A 20901-nucleotide genomic window follows, 5' to 3' on the forward strand; every position below is an offset into this window, starting at 1 on the left:
CCCGGGGTCCCCCCCCAAAAATAAACCCGGGGACCCCCTCCCCCCAAAAATAGCGGGGGGAGGGGGCGACGTGACCTCATCCCTCCCTAACTGGGAGGGGGCGTAATTTGGGGAGGTCCCCGATTTGAGGGGGGGGTCCCCACTTCCAGAGCGGCCCCAATTTTAAGGGAATTATCCCAAATTTTGGTGGATTTATTCCCAGTTTTGAGGGATTTATCCCAAATTTTGGGGAATTTATTCCAAATTTTTGGGGGGTTCCCAAAATCCGCAGGGGATACCCAATTCCAGGATAAATGGGGGGATATTGGATAAATATCCCAAATTTTGGAGACGTCTCAACTCGGGGGATTCCCAAATTTTGGGGAGGGTCCCAATTCCAGAACCATCCCAATTCGGGGGGGTTTCTCCCCAAAATGTTACGAGATTTATCCCAAATTTTCGGGGCTTCCCCAGTTCCAGGACGAGCCAGGAACTCCAGAGGGTGGGAATATCCCTGATTTTTTTTTTTGGGGGGGGGGGGGTGTCCCAATTCAGGGTGTTCCCAATTCCAGTACCTCCCCAATTTTAGGAGAATTCTCCCCAGTTTTCCAGGAATTATTATCCCAAATTTCCCGGGAATTTTCCCCAGGTTCCGGGGCCATCCCCACCCCAAGGTCACCCCAAGGACACCGGGCGGGGGTCCCGGCAGAGGGGGGGGGGGGGGTCGCGGTCCCCAAGGCCCCGTTGCCAAGGCCCCCTGGTTGCTATGGCAACGCCGTTGCCGGGCGCGCGCGTTGCCCCGGAGACGGCGCGAGGATGCTGCGGATGGGGGGGCGCCTCATTAGGGATTAATTAGGGGGGTTAATTAATTGCGGGGGGGGGGGTGGCTTGGAGGGGGACGGGGGCTGATTTTGGGGGGGCACTGCGGGTTTTGGGGAGGATTTTGGGGGGGGTCGCGGCCGCATTGCAGTGGGGGGGGGGTAATTTATTAGGGAGGGGGTTTTAATTAATTCCCGCTGATTTGGGGAGGGGGCCGCATTGCGGGTGCTTCAGTTGAGGGGGGGGGCCTCCCCTGATTTTGGGGGGGTCGCATTGCGGGAGGGGGAGGGGCTGCATTGCAGTGGGGGCTGCGCCACGAGCCCGTGGGGGGGGGAGGTGTTAAATTGGGGGGGGGCGTCACCCTTTAAATTGGGGGGGATCGCGCTGCAGTGGGGGGGTGTGGGGGGGGTCTGCAGTGAATCCCCCCCCCCTTTTTTTCCCGTCTGGAACCCCCCCGAAGTTTCCAACGCCCCCCCCCCCATCAATTTTCCCAACCCCCCCCCCCCCGGATCCGCAGTAAAAGGGGCGTGGCCTGGCGGGGGGGGGGCGCGGACCCCGCTCTCTGATTGGCTGAGAGCCCCCCCCCCCCCAGCCCAGGCGGCAGCGCCCGCGCCCCCCGCCCCAGAAGCGCCGCAGCCGCCGCCGGCTCCGCTCCCGCTCCGGCCCCGCTCCGGAGCCGCTCCCACAGCCGGGACCCCCCTCCCCCCCCGGGACCCTTCGGGGACCCCCCCACCCCAAATTCTCCACCGGCCCGGCCTCCCCCGGCCGCCGCGCCCGCCGCAGCCATGGGGGTAGGTGGGGAGAGAAATGGGGAGGGGGCGAGGGGAGGGGGGCGTGAGGATGGAGAAGGGGCTGAGGGGGGGCCTGGAGTGAGCGTGGGAAGTGTGGGAATGACTGGGATGAGCGTGCGAGGGGCTGGGGGGGGGCTGGGAAAGGTGGGGGGGGGGGGGGGGCTCTAGAAGGGTCTGGGGGGGGCCGTGACAGGGCGAGGAATGAGCGTGGAAGGGTCCGGGATGAGCGTGAGAGGCATGGAAGGAGCTGGATGGGTGTGCAAGGTGCGGGGGGGGGGCTGGGGGGGATGTGGAAGGGTCTGGAATGAGCGTGCAAGGGGCGTGCGAGGGGTTGGGGTGTGCGTGGACAGGGCTGGAGGGGCACGCGGGGCGCGTGGAAGGAGCGGGGGGCGGCAGGAGGGGCTGGGCGAGCGTGCAAGGGATCGGGGCGAGTGTGCAAGGAGCCGCTGCGGTGCCGCAGGGGCGTGCAGGGCAGCGGGACGGGCGTGGAAGGTGCTGGAATGAGTGTGCGAGGGGCTGGATGGGAGCGGGATGAGCGTGCGAGGGGCTGGGTGGGTGTGGAAGGTGCTGGAATGAGCCTGGAGGGGGCTGGGTGAGCGTGCGAGGGGTGTGCAAGGTGCGCCAGGTGCCGGGAGGGGCCCAGGTGGGCGTGCAAGGGACACTGGAGGTGTCCGAGGGACATCAGAGGGACGCTCAGGGGACATTTAAGGGACACTCGAGGCGTGTAAAGGGCGTGCAAGGGACACTCCAGGTGTGCAAGGGACACTTTAGGGACATCCAAGGGACACTGAAGGGACACGGGAGGGACATTCCGGGGCCGTGACGCAGCTCCTGCGTCACCTGGGGCCGCACACGCGTGTCCCGCCCGTCACGAGTGTCCCCTGCGTGTCCCCGGCGTGTCCTGAGCGTGTCACGAGTGTCCCCCGCGTGTCCCCGGCGTGTCACGAGTGTCCCTCGCGTGTGCCCGCGGCCTTGGCCCCGCGCCAGGCCCTGGCTTCCCACGGCCGCAAATCCCAGTGGCCCCAAATCCCTGCGGCCCCGTGTCCCCAAATCCCGATGTCGCCGAGTCCTTGAGGTCCTGGATCCGGGTGTCCCCCAGTCCCCAAATCCCGATGTCCCCGTGTCCTTGGCCCTGTGCAAATCCCGATGTCCCCTCGTTCCCAGGGCCCCAAATCCCGACGTCCTCAAGTCTCTGTGCACGTCCCCCTGCAAATCCCGATGTCCCCGTGTCCTTGTCCCTGCTCCAGTGGCGCTGCCAGGCCCCGAGGCCCCGTGTCCCCCTCCCGGTGCAAATCCCGATGTCCTCGTCCCCCTGTCCCCATCCCGGTGCAAATCCCGATGTCCTCGTCCCCCTGTCCCCATCCCGGTGCAAATCCCGATGTCCTGCTCCTCCTGTCCCCATCCCGGTGCAAATCCCGATGTCCTCGTCCCCCTGTCCCCATCCCGGTGCAAATCCCGATGTCCTCGTCCCCCCTGTCCCCATCCTGGTGCAAATCCCGATGTCCCCGTGTCCTTGTCCCTGCGCCAGTGGCGCTGCCAGGCCCCGAGTCCCCCTGTCCCCGTGTCCCCATCCCGGTGTCCCCATCACCGTGTAAATCCCGATGTCCCCGTGTCCCTGTCCCTGTGCCAGCAGCCTGGCAGGGCCACAAAGGCCCCGTGTCCCCATCCCGGTGTCCCCATCCCGGTGTAAATCCCGATGTCCCCGAGTCCCTGTCCCCATCCCGGTGCAAATCCCGATGTCCCCGTGTCCTTGTCCCTGCGCCAGCAGCGCGGCTGGGCCCTGAGTCCCCGTGTCCCCATCCCGGTGTCCCCATCCCGGTGTCCCCATGTCCCTGTCCCCGTGTCCCCATCCCGGTATCCCCGTGTCCCCCGATCCCGATGTCCCCGTGTCCTTGTCCCCGTGCCAGCGGCGCTGCCAGGCCCCGAGGTCCCGTGTCCCCAATCCCGATGTCCCCATGTCCTGTCCCCTGTCCCTGTGCCCATCCTGTGTCCCTGCGCACATCCCCACACCCCAGAAAATAGGGAAACCCCATAAAAAATAAGGAAAATTCCCCAAAATAGGGAAACCCCACAAAAAGAGAGACACCCCCCCCCCCCATAAAAAACAGGGACCCTCCAAGAAATGGGGACCCCTGAAGTTGGGATCCACCCCCAAAAAACGGGAGACTTCCCCCAAACACAGGGAGACCCCTCAAAACCACGGAACAACCCTAAAAGCCAGGGAGGCTCCCCCACAATAGGGACCCTCCAAAAACAGGGAAACCCCCCAAAAACAGGGAACACCTCAAAAATAGGGACCCCCCCAATAGCGGGGAGACCCCTCAAAAAATAGGGAAAAAGCCCCTAAACCTCAGGGAATTCCCCCCAAAAATGGGATCCCGAAAAAATAGGGAGACTCCTGAAAAATACAGAATCCCCCCCAAAACCAGGAAACCCCCTAAAAAAAATAGGGAGACTTCCCCACAACGGGGACCCCCAAAATATAGGGAGACTCCCCTAAAAATGGGAATCCCCCTAGAAAAATTGGGCTTCCAAAAAAATTAGGGGAACTTAAAAAAAAAAAAAAATAGGGAGGCCCCAAAAACGGGGAATCCCCTCCCAAAAATAGAGAACGCCACAAAAAATAGGGAGACTCCCGAAAAATAAGGAACCCCTAAAAACAGGGAGACCCCTCTAAAAATGGGAACCCCCCCCCCAAAAAAAATCGGGATCCCCTAAAAATGGGGGAGAGCCCAAAAAAATAAGGAGTCTCCCCAAAAAATAGGGAACCGCACCCCAAAACCCCTCTCCCCCTCCCCCCGCGATCTCCCCAAATTTTGGGGTCCTCTCCCCCCCCCCCCCACCCGAAGGGACCCCTCCCCTTTTCCCTTTTTTCCCACGGCGCCCCTCCCCCACCCCGCCCCTCCCCCACCCCCCCGGATTAACGGGGAGCAGATGGCGGGGGAGGGGTGGGGGAGGGGCGTCCCCCCTCCCCCAAATCCCCCCCGGGCTGTGCGGGAGTGGGGGAGGGGCGGGGGGGAGGGGCCGGGGCTGGGAGTTTGGGGGAATTTGGGGGGTCCTGGGGGGGATTCTGGGTGGGATTTGGGGGATTTTGGGGCTCCCTGGATCTCCCTGCTTCTTTTTTTTGGGGGGTGTTTTAGGGGTTTTGGGGTGTTCCTGGGGGATTTTGGGGGGATTTTTTTTTTTTTTTGGGGGGGGGGGGAGGTTTAAGGGGCCTTGGGGTGGTTTTTTGGGGGTATTTCTGAAGCTTTTTTTTTAGGATTCTGCATCAATTTTTTTTGAGGGCTTTTCTGCTTTTCGGGGTCCACGCTGTCCCTGGGGTGATTTTGGGGTGGTTTGGGGCTGTTCCTACACCGTTCTTGTGGAGTTTTTGGGGTGTTTGGGGCACTCTTGGGGTGGTTTTGGGGTTTCTGTTGACCTTTCTGGGGTGTTCTGCAGCGGTTTGGGGGCGGTTCTGGGGTGGTTTGGATGATTTCGGGGTGGTTTGGATGATTTCGGGGTGGTTTGGATGATTTCGGGGTGGTTTTTTGCTGGGTTTCAGGGGGTTTTGGGGTGTTCCTGTGCCATTTCTCCGCGTTTTCCCGCTGCTTTGGCGGCATTTCTGTGGCGTTTTCTGTGCGGTTTTTTTTTTTTTTTTTTTGCATTTTTTGGTGGGTTTTTCATTTTTTGCGCTTTTTGGGGTCGGGGGGAGCTGTGGGGCCGCCGTGGGGGGGTCTGGGGGACCCCCAGTAACGGCCCCCCCCAGTTCGGCGGCTCCGACAGCTACCGCGTGGCCACCACGCAGGACAAGGGGGGCGACAAGGAGTCCCCCAAAAAGGGCAAGAGCAAGACCCGGGACCTCGATGACCTCAAGAAGGAGGTGGCCATGGTGAGGCTGGGGGATTTGGGGCGGTTTGGGGGGATTTGGGGGGAGTTTGGGGTTTTGGGGAGGTTTAAGGGGGAGATTTGGGGAGGCTGGGGGGGATTTGGGGCTGATTTTGGGGTTTTGGGGAGGTTTAAGGGGGAGATTTGGGGAGGCTGGGGGGGATTTGGGGCTGATTTTGGGGGGTTTTGGGGAGGTTTAAGGGGATTTGGGGGAGATTTGGGGAGGCTGGGGGGGATTTGGGGCTGATTTTGGGGTTTTGGGGAGGTTTTAGGGGATTTGGGGGAGATTTGGGGAGGTTTTAGGGGATTTGGGGCTGATTTTGGGGTTTTGGGGAGGTTTAAGGGGGAGATTTGGGGAGGCTGGGGGGGATTTGGGGCTGATTTTGGGGAGGTTTTAGGGGATTTGGGGGAGATTTGGGGAGGCTGGGGGGGATTTGGGGCTGATTTTGGGGAGGTTTTAGGGGATTTGGGGGAGATTTGGGGAGGCTGGGGGGGATTTGGGGCTGATTTTGGGGAGGTTTTAGGGGATTTGGGGGAGATTTGGGGAGGCTGGGGGGGATTTGGGGCTGATTTTCGGGGGTTTTGGGGAGGTTTAAGGGGATTTGGGGGAGATTTGGGGAGGCTGGGGGGGATTTGGGGCTGATTTTGGGGGGTTTTGGGGAGGTTTTAGGGGATTTGGGGGAGATTTGGGGAGGTTTTAGGGGATTTGGGGCTGATTTTGGGGGGTTTTGGGGAGGTTTAAGGGGGAGATTTGGGGAGGCTGGGGGGGATTTGGGGCTGATTTTGGGGGGTTTTGGGGAGGTTTAAGGGGATTTGGGGGAGATTTGGGGAGGCTGGGGGGGATTTGGGGCTGATTTTGGGGTTTTGGGGAGGTTTAAGGGGATTTGGGGCGATTTGGGGGGATTTGGGGGGAGTTTGGGGCTGATTTTGGGGTTTTGGGGAGGTTTAAGGGGGAGATTTGGGGAGGCTGGGGGGGATTTGGGGCTGATTTTGGGGGGTTGGGGGTGGTTTGAGGGGGTTTCAGGCTGATTTTGGGGGACTGGGGGAGGTTTTAGGGGATTTGGGGGTTTGGGGGACGATCTGAGACAATTTGGGGGAGATTCGGAGCGGCTTCGGGGGAAGATTTGGGGGCGATTCCTGAAGGATTTTGGGGGCGTTTTAAAGGATTTTGGGTCTCCCGCAGGATCTGTGGGGCTCCGTTGCGATTTGGGGGATTTCCCTGGGATTTGGGGGGTCCCGGAATTTGGGGAGGGGTCCCTGAATTTTTTGGGGTCTGACCTTCACCCCGCAGACAGAGCACAAGATGTCGATCGAGGAGGTCTGCAGGAAGTACAACACCGACTGCGTCCAGGTATTTTGGGGCAATTTCGGGGGATTTTGGGATCCCCCTAGATTTTGGGAATTCAGGGGTGCCCTGCACCCTCTTTTTTTAAAAAACTGAGGGGGAGGTCGGGGCGTTTTGGGGTGATTTTGGAGCATTTTTCGCTCATTTTTGACCATTTCTGAGCAGTTTTGGGGTCCTTTTTTTGGATTTTGGGATCCCCCCCCCCCAATTTCTGAGAATTCCAGGATGTTCCTGATCTCCTTTTTTTGGAATATTTGGGAGCATTTTAGGAACTCCCACTGTTTTTTTTTTTGGGGTGGCGTTAGGGCATTCCTGAATCATTTTGGACCATTTTTTGCATGGTTTTTTTTTTTGGGGGTGATTTCACAGCAATTCGGGATCCTGTATTTCTGAAAACTCCGGGGTTTTCCCAATCCCCGTTTTTTGCCCTCCGCAGGGTCTGACCCACAGCAAGGCGCAGGAGATCCTGGCTCGGGATGGCCCCAATGCCCTCACGCCCCCTCCCACGACCCCCGAGTGGGTGAAGTTCTGCCGGCAGCTTTTTGGGGGATTTTCCATCCTGCTCTGGATCGGGGCCATCCTTTGCTTCCTGGCCTACGGCATCCAGGCGGGAACGGAGGACGAACCTTCCAACGACAACGTGAGCGGCTGGGAAACGATGGGGAAACGATGGGGAAATTTGGGGAAATTTTGGGGAAATTTTGGGGAATTTTTTTGGAATTTTTGGGGAAATTTTGGGGAATTTTTTGGGAATTTTTTGGAAATTTTGGGGAATTTTTTTGGAATTTTTTGGGGAAATTTTGGGGAATTTTTTTGGAATTTTTTGAGGAATTTTGGGGAAATTTTGGGGATTTTTTTTGGAATTTTTTGGGGAATTTTGGGGAATTTTTTTTGGAATTTTTGGGGGAAATTTTGGGGAATTTTTTTGGAATTTTTTGGGGAATTTTGGGGAAATTTCGGGGAATTTTTTTGGAATTTTTTGGGGAAATTTTGGGGATTTTTTTTGGAATTTTTTGGGGAAATTTTGGGGAAATTTCGGGGAAATTTTGGGGAATTTTTTTGGAATTTTTTGGGGAAATTTTGGGGAATTTTTTTGGAATTTTTTGGGGAAATTTTGGGGAATTGTTTTGGAATTGTTTTGGAATTTTTGGGGAAATTTTGGGGAATTTTTTTGGAATTTTTTGGGGAAATTTTGGGGAATTTTTTTGGAAATTTTGGGGAATTTTTTTGGAATTTTTGGGGAAATTTTGGGGAATTTTTTTGGAATTTTTTGGGGAAATTTTGGGGAAATTTTGGGGAATTTTTTTGGAATTTTTGGGGAAATTTTGGGGAATTTTTTTGGAATTTTTGGGGAAATTTTGGGGAATTTTTTTGGAATTTTTTGGGGAAATTTTGGGGAAATTTCAGGGGATTTTTTTGGAATTTTTGGGGGAAATTTTGGGGAATTTTTTTGGAATTTTTGGGGAAATTTTGGGGAATTTTTTTGGAATTTTTTGGGGAAATTTTGGGGAAATTTTGGGGATTTTTTTGGAATTTTTGGGGGAAATTTTGGGGAATTTTTTTGGAATTTTTTGGGGAATTTTGGGGAAATTTCGGGGAATTTTTTTGGAATTTTTTGGGGAAATTTCGGGGATTTTTTTTGGAATTTTTTGGGGAAATTTTGGGGAAATTTCGGGGAAATTTTGGGGAATATTTTTGGAATTTTTTGGGGAAATTTTGGGGAATTTTTTTGGAATTTTTTGGAATTTTTGGGGAAATTTTGGGGGAATTTTTTTGTTTTTTGTTTTTTTTCAAGGGGTTCTGGGGGCTTTAAATGGGGGAAGGGAGGGGAAACTTGGGGATTTTAAGGGAAACTGGGTTCTGAAGCAGAAATTTTGGGATTTGGGGAGGATTTGGGGAAAAATTAGCGGGGGTTGGGATTTTTTTTTCATTTTGGGGGGTTTTTGGAGGGGTTTTGGGGTGGGGGTTCTTTAAAACTGGCGGGAAAAGGGGAATTTTGGGGGGGTTGAGGTGCAATGTTGGGTCTGGAGGGGAAATTTTAGGGGGATTTTGAGGGTTTGGTGAACTTTTTTTATTTTTGGGGGGATTCGGGGGGGAATAGGGGAGATTTTTGGGGTCGGGGGAAATTTGGGGGATTCGGGGAAAATCTGGGGGCTTTTGGGGGGAGTTGAGGGAAAACTGGGGAGATTTTTGGGGTCTGGGGGTTTCTGAGGGGGAAACTTGGGGGGGTTGAGAGCCCAAAATTTGGGGCTGAATGGGTGAAAAATGCCCAAAAAAAATGAAGCAAGCCCCACCCGGGGCGATGGTTTGGGGGGTTTTTTGGGGTGGAAAAGACCCCAGAAGTGACCCCAGAGGCTTTTTTGGCGTCTCCAGCTGTACCTGGGCATCGTCTTGGCCGCCGTCGTCATCATCACCGGCTGCTTCTCCTACTACCAGGAGGCCAAGAGCTCCAAAATCATGGAATCCTTCAAGAATATGGTGCCCCAGGTGGGATTTGGGGAAGATTTGGGGATGGGGCGGAGGTTTGGGGCAATTGGGGAAGATTTGGGGGGGATTTGGGGGGTGGGAAGGGGAGATTTTGGGGAGGAAAGGGGAGATTCGGAGTGTCTGGGCTCAGATTTTGGGGAGGAAAGGGCGGATTTGGGGATTTCTGTGGGATTTGGGGGTTCAAATTTCCGGGCCGGGCGCTGCAGTTTTAGGGTAGAAAATTCCGATTTTTGAGCTCTGCGGGCGAATTTGGTGCTGTAGGAATCGGATTTTGGGCGGGTTTGGGGGGTTTTTGGGGATCTCGCAGTTCCGAAGTTCCTGAAAATCTTGGAATTCCTGGAATTCCAGCAAGCCCTGGTGATCCGGGAGGGGGAGAAGATGCAGGTGAACGCCGAGGAGGTCGTGGTTGGGGACCTGGTGGAGGTCAAGGGCGGCGACCGAGTGCCAGCCGACCTCAGGATCATCTCGGCCCATGGCTGCAAGGTGGGAGCACTGAAATCCCAGGAATTCACCCCCAAAAAATCCTGGGAAGATTAAAAAAAAAAAAAAAAACCTACGGAAAAAAAGCCCCCAAAACTCCTGGGAAAACCCCCCAAAAAAATCCTGGGAAAATTGTTTTTAAATCCCTGAAATTCCCCCCCAAAATCCCTGAAATTCCCCCCTAAAATCTCTGAAATTCCCCCCCAAAATCTCTGAAATTCCCCCCTAAAATCCCTGAAATTCCCCCCTAAAATCCCTGAAATTCCCCCTAAAATCCCTGGAATTCCCCCTAAAATCCCTGAAATTCCCCCCTAAAATCCCTGAAATTCCCCCCAAAATCCCTGAAATTCCCCCTAAAATCCCTGAAATTCCCCCCAAAAATCCCTGAAATTCCCCCCAAAATCCCTGAAATTCCCCCCAAAATCCCTGAAATTCCCCCCAAAATCCCTGAAATTCCCCCTAAAATCCCTGAAATTCCCCCCTAAAATCCCTGAAATTCCCCCCCAAAATCCCTGAAATTCCCCCCTAAAATCCCTGAAATTCCCCCCAAAATCCCTGAAATTCCCCCTAAAATCCCTGAAATTCCCCCCAAAATCCCTGGAACTGCCCCAAAATCCCTGGAACTGCCCCAAAATGCCCGGAATTTGCCCCCCCAGGTGGACAACTCGTCTCTGACCGGGGAGTCGGAGCCTCAGACGCGCTCCCCCGACTGCACCCACGACAACCCCCTGGAGACGCGGAACATCACCTTCTTCTCCACCAACTGCGTCGAGGGTGAGCGCTTTGGGCTCCCAAACCCATTTTTGGAGTCCCTGATGCATTTCTGGCATCCTACAACCCCTTCAGAAACACTTTAGGGCCACTTTTGAGGAAGTTTTAGGTCCTGACTCCATTTTTTTTCCCCATTCCTACACAATTTTCTCTATTTCTCTCCCGTTTTTTTCACTATTTCTCTCCCTTTTTTTCCCCCCCCATTTTTCTCATTTTTTTCCCCATTATTTTTTTTTTTCCCCCCAGGCACGGCACGGGGCGTGGTGATTGCCACGGGTGACCGGACGGTGATGGGCCGGATCGCCACGCTGGCTTCGGGGCTGGAGGTGGGCAAGACGCCGATCGCCGTGGAGATCGAGCACTTCATCCAGCTGATCACCGGCGTCGCCGTCTTCCTGGGAATCTCCTTCTTCATCCTCTCCCTCATCCTTGGCTACACCTGGCTCGAGGCCGTCATCTTCCTCATCGGCATCATCGTGGCCAACGTGCCCGAGGGGCTGCTGGCCACTGTCACGGTGAGGGGCTGGGAGCAAACTGGGAGGCACTGGGAGCAACTGGGACAGAGGTACTGGGGTGTAAAGGGGCACTGGGGTGGACTGGGAGGGACTGGGAGAGGAATTGGTGCCATTTTGGGGCGATTTTTGGGGTTTCCATCCCCCCAGACCGAATCTCCTGGAGCCCCCAGATGCATTTAGGACCCTCCAGGATCCCCCAAACCCCCCAAAATGCCTAAAACCCCCCCAAACCCCCAAAACCCCCAGAATTTGGGGTCCCGCTATTGAGGTTCCTCAAGGAAATTTTGCCTCCAATTTGGGGAGAAATTTTGTGAGATTTTTTTTCCTGGATTTTTCGGGGTCCTCACGTCCCCCAACCTGAAGTCCCCGAAGCCCCCAGACCCATTTGGGCCCCCTCCCCCAGGTGTGCCTGACCCTGACCGCCAAGCGGATGGCGAGGAAGAACTGCCTGGTGAAGAACCTGGAGGCCGTGGAGACCTTGGGGTCAACGTCCACCATCTGCTCGGACAAGACGGGGACGCTGACCCAGAACCGCATGACCGTGGCCCACATGTGGTTCGACAACCAGATCCACGAGGCCGACACCACCGAGGACCAGTCCGGTCAGTGGGTGGTACTGGGAGGGACTGGGAGGCACTGGGCAGGCGAGGAGGGGAAGGAGGACGGGAGTTTGGGGGAGTTTTGGGGTGATTTGGGGGCTCTTTGGGGCTGGGAACTGGTCCAAACTGGTCCAAACTGGTGGATTTTAACCCCTTTTTCTCCCCCCAGGCACCGCCTTTGACAAGAGCTCACCCACCTGGGTGGCCCTGAGCCACATCGCAGGGCTCTGCAACCGCGCCGTGTTCAAGGGGGGGCAGGAAAATGTCCCCATCCTCAAGGTGGGGGGTCTGGGGGGGTTGAGGATTTTTTGGGGGCCCCCTCTAAGGGTTTTTAGGGGGTTAGGAGGGGATTTGGGGCACCAAGCACCCATTTTGGGGTCCCTGGGAGTCCCCAAGAACAGAATTCAGGGGGTCCCAGGTACCAATTTTGGGTTTCTCGGGGCATTCCCGGAGGATTCCTGGGTCAGGGCACATTTGGGGTGTTCTGGAGGATTCCCAGCAGGATTTTGGGGTGTGAAGCCCGAATTTTGGGGCTGTTCCTGCAGCGGGACGTGGCTGGGGACGCGTCGGAGTCGGCGCTGCTGAAATGCATCGAGCTCTCCTCAGGATCCGTCAAGGTCATGCGGGAACGGAACAAGAAAGTGGCCGAGATCCCCTTCAACTCCACCAACAAGTACCAGGTACACCCAAATCCCCCAAAATCCCCTCGGCGACCCCAAAAATTCCCAGAGGATCCCAAAATTCCCGTTTTGCCCCCAGCTTTCCATCCACGAGACACATCCCCCCCTTCTCAAACTCCAGCAGCGCGGAAAATCCCTTTTAAAAAAATCCCCCAAAATTTGCTTTTTTTTTTTTTCTTCTGCCTGGGTGGGACAAATCCCCCCTGATTCCCGGGACCTCGAAATTCCCGTTTTTTCCACCCAGCTCTCCATCCACGAGACCGAGGACCCCAACGACAACCGGTACCTGCTGGTGATGAAGGGAGCGCCCGAGCGCATCCTGGACCGCTGCTCCACCATCCTGCTGCAGGGCAAGGAGCAGCCGCTGGACGAGGAGATGAAGGAAGCCTTCCAGAACGCCTACCTGGAGCTGGGCGGGCTCGGGGAGAGGGTGCTGGGTGAGGCTTCGGGGGATTTGGGGGAATTTTGGGGGGTTTTTTGGGGAATTTTGGGGGGATTTTTTTTGGTTTTTTGGGGGGCGCTTGGGGGAGGTGGGAATTGGGATGGGGAGGATGAGGAGAGGTTGGAGAGGAGGGTGAGGGGGTCTCTAGGAGGCTGATGGTGGTGTGGGGAGGGGGATTGGAGGGTCTTTGGTGTGGTTTGGGGGGGGAATTTTGGGGGATTTAGGAGGTTTTGGGGGGATTTTGGGGGTCGCACCAGGTACGACCCCCACAGTTCTCCCCCACTTTTCCCTGCAGAAGGAGCTGCACCCCAAGGACGCGGGGCAGTTTCAAGGGGGGTTCAAGGCTGGTTTAGGGGGGATTTCGGGGTGATTTGGGGCTCCAGAATTTTGGGGTGATTTTGGGGTGATTTTGGGGGTTTCTCCCCACAGGTTTCTGCCACTTCTACCTGCCCGAGGAGCAATACCCCAAAGGCTTTGCCTTCGACTGCGACGACGTCAACTTCGCCACCGACAACCTCTGCTTCGTGGGGCTCATGTCCATGATTGACCCCCCCCGTGCTGCCGTCCCGGACGCCGTCGGGAAATGTCGCAGTGCCGGCATCAAGGTGTGACCCCCAGGACCCCCAAAATCTCTCCCAAAATCCCCTCCAAAATCCCCCCCCGGATCCCCCAAACCTTTCCCAAATTTTCCCGGATTTTCCTTGTCCTGACCCCAAAACCAGTGGGGGTGACCCCACAACTGCTGGGGTGACCCCAACTGCTCCCCCCAGGTGATCATGGTGACCGGGGACCACCCAATCACGGCCAAGGCCATCGCCAAAGGGGTCGGGATCATCTCCGAGGGCAACGAGACCGTGGAGGACATTGCAGCCCGGCTCAACATCCCCGTCAGCCAGGTCAACCCCAGGTGAGACTTTGGGGTTTCACCCGATTTTGGGGTGAAAAACAGGGATTTGGGGCCAGTTTTGGGGTTAAACTGTGGGATTTGGGGTGAAAATGTGGGGTTTGGGGTGTCCATGGACACCAATCCTTCAGTTACCCAATGGGACGGACCAGGGGCTACATTCAGGGCTTGGTGCCGTTTTTGGGTTTTCTGTGACAGTTTGGGGGTTTCAGAGCCACTTTTTGGGTTTCCAAGCCATTTGTTGGGTACAATTTTTGGATTTTTGGGGTTCCCAGGGATGCCAAGGCCTGTGTGATCCATGGGACCGACCTCAAGGACATGAGCTCGGAGCAGATTGATGAAATCCTACAGAACCACACCGAGATCGTCTTTGCCCGCACCTCCCCCCAGCAGAAGCTCATCATCGTCGAGGGCTGCCAGAGACAGGTTGGGGGCACCCCAAAACTGGCCTTGGGACCCCAAAAACTGGCCCTGGGACCTCAAAACTGGCCCTGGGACCCCAAAACTCCCCCTAGAACCCCAAAAATCCCCACCCGTGTCCCCACCATGATGGGATCATGTCCCTGTGATGGGACACTCTCACCCCATTGTCCCCATGTCCCCACCACGGTCCCCAATGTCCCCCCCGGTGTCCCCAGGGCGCCATCGTGGCCGTGACCGGGGACGGCGTCAACGACTCGCCGGCGCTGAAGAAAGCCGACATCGGGGTGGCCATGGGCATCGCCGGCTCGGACGTGTCCAAGCAGGCGGCCGACATGATCCTGCTGGACGACAACTTCGCCTCCATCGTCACCGGCGTCGAGGAAGGTCCGGCCGGGCCGTTTTGGGGTGAAACCAGGTGGTTTTGGGGATGTCAGTGACACTCAGTGTCGCCCACAGGGCGGCTGATCTTTGACAACCTGAAGAAGTCGATCGCCTACACCCTGACCAGCAACATCCCTGAGATCACCCCGTTCCTGCTCTTCATCATGGCCAACATCCCGCTGCCCCTGGGCACCATCACCATCCTCTGCATTGACCTGGGCACCGACATGGTGAGACGCGACCCCAAATCCACCTAGAGATCCCCAAATCCATCCCAGGAACCCCAAAAATCCACCCCAGAAACCCCAAAAGCCACCCCAGACATCCCAAACCCATCCCAGAACCCTGGGCACTGACATGGTGAGGCACAGCCCTAAACCCATCTGGAGACCCCAAAATCCAGCCCAGGATCACCCAAAACCACCTCAGGGACCCCAAATCCACCCCAAATCCCCGTGCTGGGAATTTAGGGGCACTTCCACACCCCCAAATCCTCCCCAGGAGCTTCAGGGATCCCCCAACATCCCAAAATTTGGGGGAACAACCCCTTCTCCAAAACCCCCAAGAGATCCCCCCAAAAACCACCCCTTCCCCCTTCTTCTGACCCTTGGGGACCTCCCAAAAGTCCCAAAAATTTTGGGGTCCCCCCCTGCTGCCAGGTCCCCGCTATCTCCTTGGCCTACGAGGCGGCCGAGAGCGACATCATGAAGCGGCAGCCGCGCAACCCCCGCTCCGACAAGTTGGTCAACGAGCGCCTCATCAGCATGGCCTACGGCCAGATCGGTGCGGGGGGTCCCGGGGGGGTCCCAGGGGGGTCCCAGGGGTACCAGGGGGGTCCCGGGGGGGTCCCAGGGGGTCTCAGAAGGTCCCAGAGCTGCTGGGTTCCTGGTGGGAGTCGTTGGGTGCTGTTGGGTTCTCTTGGGTTCCATTGGGTGTTGTTGGGTCCCGTTGAGTTCTGTTGGATCCCACTGGGTCCCGGTACCCCCTGGGTCCCCCCTGACTCCCCGATTTTCCCGCAGGGATGATCCAGGCGCTGGGCGGGTTCTTTGCCTACTTTGTGATCCTGGCGGAGAACGGGTTCCTGCCCTCCTGCCTGGTCGGGATCCGGCTGCGCTGGGACGACCGCACCATCAACGACCTGGAGGACTCCTACGGGCAGCAGTGGGTGCGTCCAGGGCGGCCTCGAAAACGGGGATCCCAAAAAAACCGGGGATCCCTGAAAATGGGGATTCTCAAAAACAGGGATCCCAAAAAATGGGGATCCCTGAAAATGGGGATCCCTGAAAATGGGGATTCTCAAAAACGGGGATCCCAAAAAATGGGGATCCCTGAAAATGGGGATCCCTGAAAATGGGGATTCTCAAAAACAGGGATCCCAAAATATGGGGAACCCTGAAAATGGGGATCCCTGAAAATGGGAATTCCAAAAAATGGGGATCCATGAAAATGGGGATCCCAAAAAATGGCGATCCCAAAAAAACGGGGATCCCTGAAAATGGGGATTCTCAAAAATGGGGATCCCTGAAAATGGGGACCCCTGAAAATGGGGATTCTCAAAAACGGGGATCCCAAAATATGGGGATCCCTGAAAATGGGGATTCTCAAAAACAGGGATCCCAAAAAATGGGGATCCCTGAAAATGGGGATTCTCAAAAATGGGGATTCTCAAAAACAGGGATCCCAAAATATGGGGATCCCTGAAAATGGGGATCCCTGAAAATGGGAACTCCAAAAAATGGGGATCCCAAAAAAAAAAACGGGGCTCCATGAAAATGGGGATCCCAAAAAATGGGGATCCCAAAAAACCGGGGATCCCTGAAAAAGGGGATTCTCAAAAATGGGGACCCCTGAAAATGGGGATCCCTGAAAATGGGGATCCCTGAAAATGGGGATTCTCAAAAATGGGGATTCTCAAAAACAGGGATCCCAAAAAATGGGGATCCCTGAAAATGGGGATTCCAAAAAATGGGGATCCCTGAAAATGGGGATTCTCAAAAACAGGGATCCCAAAATATGGAGAACCCTGAAAATGGGAATTCCAAAAAATGGGGATCCCAAAAAAATACGGGGATCCATGAAAATGGGGATCCCAAAAAACCGGGGATCCCTGAAAAAGGGGATCCCAAAAAATGGGGATCCCTGAAAATGGGGATCCCTGAAAATGGGGACCCCTGAAAATGGGGATTCTCAAAAATGGGGATTCTCAAAAACGGGGATCCCAAAATATGGGGATCCCTGAAAATGGGGATTCTCAAAAATGGGGATTCTCAAAAACAGGGATCCCAAAATATGGAGAACCCTGAAAATGGGGATCCCTGAAAATGGGAATTCCAAAAAACGGGGATCCCAAAAAATGGGGATCCCTGAAAATGGGGATCCCTGAAAATGGGGATCCCTGAAAATGGGAATTCCAAAAAATGGGGATCCCAAAAAAAAACGGGGATCCATGAAAATGGGGATCCCAAAAAATGGGGATCCCAAAAAACCGGGGATCCCTGAAAAAGGGGATCCCAAAAAATGGGGATCCCTGAAAATGGGGACCCCTGAAAATGGGAACTCAAAAAAATGGGGATCCCAAAAAAAAAACGGGGCTCCATGAAAATGGGGATCCCTGAAAATGGGGATTCTCAAAAATGGGGATTCTCAAAAACGGGGATCCCAAAAAATGGGGATCCCTGAAAATGGGGATCCCTGAAAATGGGAATTCCAAAAAACGGGGATCCCAAAAAATGGGGATCCCTGAAAATGGGGATCCCTGAAAATGGGGATCCCTGAAAATGGGAATTCCAAAAAATGGTGATCCCAAAAAAAAAACGGGGCTCCATGAAAATGGGGATCCCAAAAAATGGCGATCCCAAAAAACCGGGGATCCCTGAAAAAGGGGATCCCAAAAAATGGGGATCCCTGAAAATGGGGACCCCTGAAAATGGGAACTCAAAAAAATGGGGATCCCAAAAAAAAAAACGGGGCTCCATGAAAATGGGGATTCTCAAAAATGGGGATTCTCAAAAACGGGGATCCCAAAAAATGGGGATCCCTGAAAATGGGGATCCCTGAAAATGGGAATTCCAAAAAATGGGGATCCCATAAAAAAACGGGGATCCATGAAAATGGGGATCCCAAAAAAACGGGGATCCCTGAAAAAGGGGATTCTCAAAAATGGGGACCCCTAAAAATGGGGATCCCAAAAAACGGGGATCCCAAAAAACGGGGATTCTCAAAAACGGGGATTCCGAACTCCGGGGGGGGGGGGGGGGGGCACCTTCTCCCCCTCTTTTCTCCCCACCCGGAGGCCGCAGCGGGACAGGGATTTCACCGGGGGGGGTCGGGACATTCCCGGTGGGATAATTTGGGGAGGGGGCGCTGACGGCGAGCCCCCTCCGCAGACGTACGAGCAGCGCAAGGTGGTGGAGTTCACGTGCCACACCGCGTTCTTCGTCAGCATCGTGGTGGTGCAGTGGGCGGACCTGATCATCTGCAAGACCCGCCGCAACTCCGTCTTCCAGCAGGGCATGAAGTGAGGGGGGACCCCAAATTCCCCGGGGGGGGGGGGGGGGGGGACGGCCCCGAACTCCTGGGAGAATCCCTGAATTGCTGGGAGTGTTCCCATAAAAACGGGGCGGCTCCGAAACCCCGGAAGGGACCAGGATCCTGCATCCCTGGGAGCAGGAGGGGGACGGATTTTCGGAGGGGGGGGGGGGGGGGGGTGTTTCCAAATTCCCCAAATCTTGAGGGGGGTCCCCGAATTCCTGAGAAGGTCTCCAAAATCCTGGGAGTGCCGCCAAAAACAAAGGGGGTCCCCCAAAAGCATTTGGGTGGGAGGTCTAAGCCCCCCAGCGGGCCCCAGAATTCCTGCAGGAACCCCAGGGTGGAAGCCGCATTTTGAGAGGGGGGGGGGGAAATTCCCTAAAATTTGGGGGTTCTCGGGTGGATTTTTGCGGGCGCCGGATCCCGCTGATGGATTTGATGGATTTTGTGGTTTTCCCCCCGCTCTTTCAGGAATAAAATCCTGATTTTCGGGCTGTTCGAGGAGACGGCGCTGGCCGCGTTCCTGTCCTACTGCCCCGGCATGGACGTGGCGCTGCGCATGTACCCCCTCAAGTGAGCCCAAAACTGGGGGGACCCCGAAATGTGGGGAGACGGTGGCAGAGACCCCCACCCAAAATGGACAAGGGGGTGTGAACTGGAGGGGTTGGGGGAGTGGGGAGGGGGCTTGAGAGATTTGGGACGTTTTGGAGCAGATGGGGGGGGGGGGGATAAACATTTTTGGGGTATTTTGGAGCAGTTTTCGCGGGGGGGGTTGAGGATTTTTTGGGGGGTTTTCGAGCATTTTTGGGGGTGATGCCTGCCCCCCCCCCCCGGGCTTCCCTCACTGACACCCCCTCCCCAAATTCGCCCCCCCAGGCCCAGCTGGTGGTTCTGCGCCTTCCCCTACAGCTTCCTCATCTTCGTCTACGACGAGATCCGCAAGCTCATCCTCCGCCGCAACCCCGGAGGTTCGGGATTTTTGGGGGGATTTTGGGGGGTCTTGGGGGTCTGGGAGATCCTGGGAGAGGGCCCTGGGGGTCCTTGAGGGGGTTTGGGGGGGGGATTTGGAGAATCCTGGGGGGATTTGGGGAATCTGGACAGTCTGGAATGGGGATTTGGGGGAATTTGGGGGGATTTTGGGGAGATTTGAGGGGATTTTGGGGGGCCCTTGAGGGGCTTTTGGGGGTTTTTTTGGGTGGTTCTGGGGAGGTTTGGTGGAGTCTTGAGTTATTTTGGGGTGGGTGGGATTTTGGGCAGAATTCTGGGAACTTTGGTCCCTTTCTCACCTTTCCCCCCCCCCCCCCCCCCATTTTTTTCCAGGTTGGGTGGAGAAGGAAACCTACTACTGACCCCCCCCCCCAAAAAAACACGGGACCCCCCCAAAAAAACACAAGACCCCCCCCAAAATCCCATTTTCCCCCAAAAAAGTCCCCTTTTCCCCCCAAAAAATCCCCTTTTCCCAAAACATTTCCCTTTTCCCAAAAAAATCCCTTTTTCCCCCAAAAAGTTCCCTTCCCCCCCTACCCCCCCCAAACCAGCGCCCACCCCCCCCCAAAACCCCCCAAAAACTTTGGGAGAGGTCGCGGGGTGGGGGGGGCTCCTCGCCTTATGGGGGGGGGTCCCCAAAAAGGCTCCTGGACCCCCCAAAAATCCCGGGATTTTGGGAGGGGGAGGGGTCGCATTGGGGATATTTTGGGGGGGGGTCTCTCCCCTCCCCCCCCCCCCCCCCGCTGTGTCGTCGTGTGAAAAAAACGGGAAAAAAACCCAGGGAAACGGGAAAAAACAAAGAAAAAATACAAAAAAAATATAAAAATGATAAATTTTCCCCCTCCCGCAGAAAAAAAAATGGGAAAAAAAAAACTGGGGAAAAAAATGGGAATTTACCAAATAAAGCAGAAAGTGGAGCCCGAGTGGAATATTTTGGGGAAAAGTGGGAATTTGGGGGTTTGGGAATATTTTGGGGCTCGGGGATATTTTGGGGAGGAATTTGGGGGCATCAAAAAATTGGGATGGAAAATTTTGGGGGGGGGGGGAGGGAAATTTGGGGGAATTGAGAATATTTGGGGAGGGGTCCCAAAAATTTGGGATAATTTGGGAAAATTGGAGGGGGGTCGGGAATAATTTCAGCGGGGTCCACACACGAGTTTGGGGTCACGTGACACCTTTATTGTATTGGGGGGGGGGGGGTCCCAAACCCCCAAATTTTGGGGGGAGGACCCCAAATAAGGGGGGGAGGGATTAGGGAGGGGGGAATTGGGGGGGGGCGGGGGGATTTTGAGGGTCCCGAGGGGACTTTGGGGGGATTTTGGGGGGTTTGAAAGGATCCGAGAGGATTTTGAGGGGGTCCCAGGGATATTTTGGGAGTCCTGGGGGGGGGTTGGGAGGATCCCAAGGTATTTTTGGGGGGTCCTGCGTGGATTTGGGGGGGGGGAGATTTTTATGTGGGGGGATTTTGGGGTCCCAGGGATATTTTGGGGCCGGGATTTTTTTTGTGGGGGAATTTTGGGGGTCCCGGGGATATTTTGGGGCCGGGATTTTTTTGTGGGGGAATTTTGGGGGTCCCGGGGATATTTTGGGGCCGGGATTTTTTTGTGGGGGAATTTTGGGGGTCCCGGGGATATTTTTGGGGCCGGGATTTTTTTTGTGGGGGAATTTTGGGGGTCCCGGGGATATTTTGGGGCCAGGATTTTTTTGTGGGGGAATTTTGGGGGTCCCGGGGATATTTTTGGGGTCGGGATTTTTTGTGGGGGAATTTTGGGGGTCCCGGGGATATTTTGGGGTCGGGATTTTTTTGTGGGGGAATTTTGGGGGTCCCGGGGATATTTTTGGGGCCGGGATTTTTTTGTGGGGGAATTTTGGGGGTCCCGGGGATATTTTGGGGTGGATTTTGGGG

At 55.6% G+C, this 20901-nt stretch overlaps 1 protein-coding gene across 1 annotated transcript; it reads left to right on the plus strand.

Moving 5' to 3' along the window:
- Positions 1 to 1583: 1583 nt before the first annotated feature.
- Positions 1584 to 19357, plus strand: ATP1A3 (ATPase Na+/K+ transporting subunit alpha 3; the record flags this gene model as incomplete). Its single annotated transcript, XM_082299909.1, has 23 exons — positions 1584 to 1589; positions 5335 to 5457; positions 6745 to 6804; positions 7235 to 7438; positions 9172 to 9285; positions 9634 to 9768; positions 10422 to 10539; positions 10783 to 11051; positions 11455 to 11653; positions 11820 to 11929; positions 12196 to 12330; positions 12575 to 12767; positions 13202 to 13377; positions 13543 to 13679; positions 13952 to 14102; positions 14315 to 14483; positions 14556 to 14710; positions 15140 to 15263; positions 15500 to 15645; positions 17867 to 17997; positions 18480 to 18581; positions 18885 to 18976; positions 19329 to 19357. The coding sequence occupies 23 exons, from the start codon at positions 1584 to 1586 to the stop codon at positions 19355 to 19357; spliced, it is 3078 nt and encodes a 1025-aa protein (XP_082156035.1).
- Positions 19358 to 20901: the final 1544 nt, after the last annotated feature.

This window comes from Coloeus monedula (assembly GCF_965178545.1).
Source record: "Coloeus monedula genome assembly, chromosome: 35".
NCBI lineage: Eukaryota > Metazoa > Chordata > Aves > Passeriformes > Corvidae > Coloeus > Coloeus monedula.